General features: G+C 37.0%; 1 protein-coding gene across 1 annotated transcript in view; it reads left to right on the forward strand.

The window, feature by feature from the left end:
* The window catches only part of LOC107100527 (NADPH oxidase 5-like), a 17,221-nt gene extending 14,180 nt beyond the window's left edge, over positions 1–3,041 (forward strand). Inside the window, exon 5 of the mRNA XM_015399041.1 lies at positions 2,730–3,041. Within this exon, the coding sequence (XP_015254527.1) occupies positions 2,730–2,861 (132 nt within the window). The 3' untranslated portion in view covers positions 2,862–3,041. The remainder of the gene's footprint in view (positions 1–2,729) is intronic.
* The last annotated feature ends 920 nt before the right edge of the window (positions 3,042–3,961 follow it).

Raw genomic sequence — 3,961 nt, forward strand, 5'->3', positions numbered from 1 at the left:
ACTTAAGCTCATATGTGAGTCAAGGCAGGTGAGCAAATACTTTTGGCAATATAGTGTATGTTAAACCTAAATCATAATGCAAACCCAAGAGGTCAATAAAACATTATTTAGCAAAATATTATTCTATGAAATGATTTACCTAAAACAGAAATCAGAAACGTTCAGCCTCTCAAAACCCACCTGGTCACTGGCGACCGGTTTTAAAGCGTTTGCAACTAATAACTCAGAATGCATGAAAATTCCAACGGTAATACGTTTAGCAATATAGACATGTTAGACATCGTTGGAAAGCTCGGATTCTCCTTAATCCAACCACCGGGGTTATTTTATGAACACAGTGAGCACCAAAGCACAGTTAACACAAATATAGCAGAATGTCAAAATGTAAACATGACAAAGCAGCCAAAGCAAGCAAGCATGACTATTACTGCTGTTCAAAAAAACACCTATTATTTTCAAGAGCAAAATAAACAGCTTTGAGTCACGTTTGAACTGATGCAGCTTGGGCTGTGTTTTACTCACCAAATATTAATGTATATATTTAGAAACTAGAAAGTGTTAGCTTTCAAATAATATATCACACATGCTTACAGATCCTACGTTATTTGCTTTTGCATTTGGGCATGCAGAATGGGTGAGAATCTCCCAAAATGAGGTGGATGTTAGGAGGTTAAATGACTGGTTCTTAACCTTGTGGGAATTTTCCTGAGGTAATATCAGCAGGTAGGAATCCTTAGCAGAGGGTTTAGCATCTGGTTAGCCCTCATGCAGTCAGTGGCCAACATTAGCGTTTCTGGTTGGTTTTCAGAAGATGATCATAAATCTTAAAATTCAGGATTTTTTAGCTGGAAATACCCTCCTTATGCGGAGTGGTGGCCTAGTGGTTAGGGTATTGCGCTTGAATCCCAGAGGTTCTGAGTTGAAGCCCCACCACTCCCACAGACTGCCACTCTGGGTCCCTGAGCAAGACCCTTAACCCCCACACTGCTCCGCGGGTGCCGTACATGGCAACCCACTGCTACCCAAGGGGATTGCTTAAATGCAGAGTGAATTTCATTGCTTTGTACTTGTGACAGTGAAAAGACAATAAAGTTGAATTCTTCTTCTTCTGTTCCTTATATTTTGCCAGAGCCCAATATCTCTGTCAATCTGTGTTTTTTTCCACATAAAATATGATCTATTAATATGATGAGATGTTTCTTTATTGCAGATATATTACAATAATTTGTGATTTGATTCCCAAATTTTGAAGGCTATGTAATATTGATAGAAATGATTTAGTGATAAATCATTTATGTTATTAAAAATATAAAAACATAAATAAAATAAAATAAATAAATCCTTATTGTCCCACAGTGGGGAAATGCACTCTCTGCATTTAACCCATCCCCTTGGATGACAGTGGGCTGCCATTGTGCGGTGCCTGGGGACCAGTGTGGAGGTTGAATGTATAGTATATACATGTACATATACATATATGTACAATATATATAGATATATATATTAACAGATGCTTAAATTTAATGAAAAATTACTAAAGTCTGAAAAGTCTGTATCCATTCGATAACCTGTATCATTTTTAATGCAGTGTGGATGAAAAAAATTAAAAATTTTTATTGACATAAAAAACATAATGTTTGTTTTTTTGTATTTAGCGAATAATTTTAATAGTTTCTATTATAAATCCATTTTATTTGAAGTAACTTACATTAACTTATTGTTGAGATATTTTGCAGAACATTTATGTAATTCTCAAAAAGTAAGTATTTATGAATTTGTATCATAGTTTTTAGAAAAATTTTCGTTTTTTTTTTTGTTTTTTTTACATGGTTATATCTATAGTAGTAACACAGGAGAACTAGGAATAAAGAAACGAAACAGGCACACCTTATCTATTGAGTAATTCTATTGGCTGGAATGGTTGCTAGGCAATGGTACGCTCCAATCTAAGAAAGAGCAAACAGTGTTAGCAGCAAAGACACGTTTTGTAGAACATTATCTTCAGTTGCTAGACGATGATCCAGTTGTCTTTAATATTTTAAAATTGTCTGAGGTATAATTCGTTTGATGTGCAAATAATCTAGAAATCTGCACAAAAAACAAAAAAAAAAAACCCAAAATCAAATATATGTCTTTAGTATGGATACCATGCCAAAGGTGTTATATCCAGATACAGCAGTAGTACAGCAGTAGATATCTTATTTTTTCAGGTTATTCAGAGGATAACAGCTTAAAGTTAGAAAGAAGTCTAGAAATATTCAATTCATCCCCAGTATCTCTAAATTTGTCTCAAAGCGTTGATCAAGCCACAGGTACTATATACCTATATACCTATGTATTACTTTTAACACTAATAGATCATGTTAAGCACTGTAGTGAAAATAAGATGACAAATACCAATTAAAGTAGTGATAATAATAATAATAACACCATATATTGAAATAAAATCCGGAGCGTTGTTGAATGTGTAAGAAACATGATGCTCCCCTCATGGTTTGATTTGGCTTTTCCTTTCTAAGGAAGATTCTCTGGATCCAGAGGATCTTGAAGCTCTTTCCATCAGGTCCTCTCAGATCTGTAGGATTTGACGCTTCAGTTTTCCTCCTGGTTTGTTCGTTCTAGAGTATACTTTACAGATTGGTGGAGGGAATGATCCTCTCTGATGCTGATCCAGCCGCAGTTGTCCTCCAGCTCCATCCATGCAGCTTGTTTGTTTTTCTGTCTGCCAGGTGTTCCAGAAACTGTCCGAGGAAAACAAAGGTAAAGTGCACGTGTTCTACTGCGGCGCTCCGGCTCTGGCTAAAGTCATCAAAGCTCAGTGTGAAACGTTCGGCTTCAACTTCTACAAGGAAAACTTCTGAAGACGTCTGCTGCAGCTCTGTTTGTTCTCACATCTTCATGAAGACCAAACCCGACAGAAAATCTACTCAAGGAGCCTCCAGGAAACGAAGGGAGCAAAATGGTTCCCATGATGTAGGACTCTAGTTTAGACTTACAGTCAAGTAATGTTAGGAATTCAATGTTGGTTGGAAGTAAAGGAGACTGGGCTGTAATCCAAATGTCTCTCTAATTAGCAAACGTTTGAATTAAATGTCTTTTTTTATTTTAGAAAATGATAAAACCCTGAACCACTAAGCTTGTCTGTGTTGTCTGATTAAGTCATTGAGGAAGTCATCTTCATCAGTCCTGTTCCATCATCTTAGTTTAGCGGTGGTCAGCTCGGCAGGATAAAATGTTGTCAAGGAGCATTTTTCCAAGTTTTTCATCTTTTCAGCTTCCCACTGAGATCCCACAGACGGGATCCATTTCAGAAGCTGAACTGAAAACGGTTCATTTAGGTCCGTGACTGATGGCTAATAAAAACAAGTAGTTTAATGGCTTCCTTCAGCTCGTCCGCATTGTGTCTCATCTTCCTCTTGATGCCAATCCTCAGAGCCTCCATGCAGTTTAGATCGGACCAGTTTACTGGCCAGTCAAACACAGTAAAACATCCCCTTTACGCTGAATGGGCAGCACCTGGAAGCATGATGGAAGGACATGAGAAACTGGAGAAATATCAAAGGCCTTAAGGAAGAACACAGAGTCCTAAATATTCATATATATCACCCATTCACCTGCAACTGAGACCAAGCTTTCTGAAACTGCAGCTCATTGTTTCTTGAATCCTTTAATAGTCTAGAGATTTTATTGGACAGATTTAAAACGGATGGAGCAAAGAAGCCCAGAGCATAACAGAGCCTCCTCCATGTTTGATTGATTCATTGATTGACTTTATTGATCTCACAGTGGAGAAATTTACTCATTACATCAGCTCAAATAGTCAAAGGAGAAGAAGAAGGTTCCAAAGGAAGAAAACAATGCATGGGAAATATACAGTATATACAGTGCATCAACATATGACAGTTTTTTTTTATAGTAGGATCATTATACCGGGTTATTGCACAGGGTGTTTACGTGGGTA

Source organism: Cyprinodon variegatus, unplaced genomic scaffold, assembly GCF_000732505.1.
Source record: "Cyprinodon variegatus isolate N-32 unplaced genomic scaffold, C_variegatus-1.0 Scaffold984, whole genome shotgun sequence".
Lineage (NCBI taxonomy): Eukaryota > Metazoa > Chordata > Actinopteri > Cyprinodontiformes > Cyprinodontidae > Cyprinodon > Cyprinodon variegatus.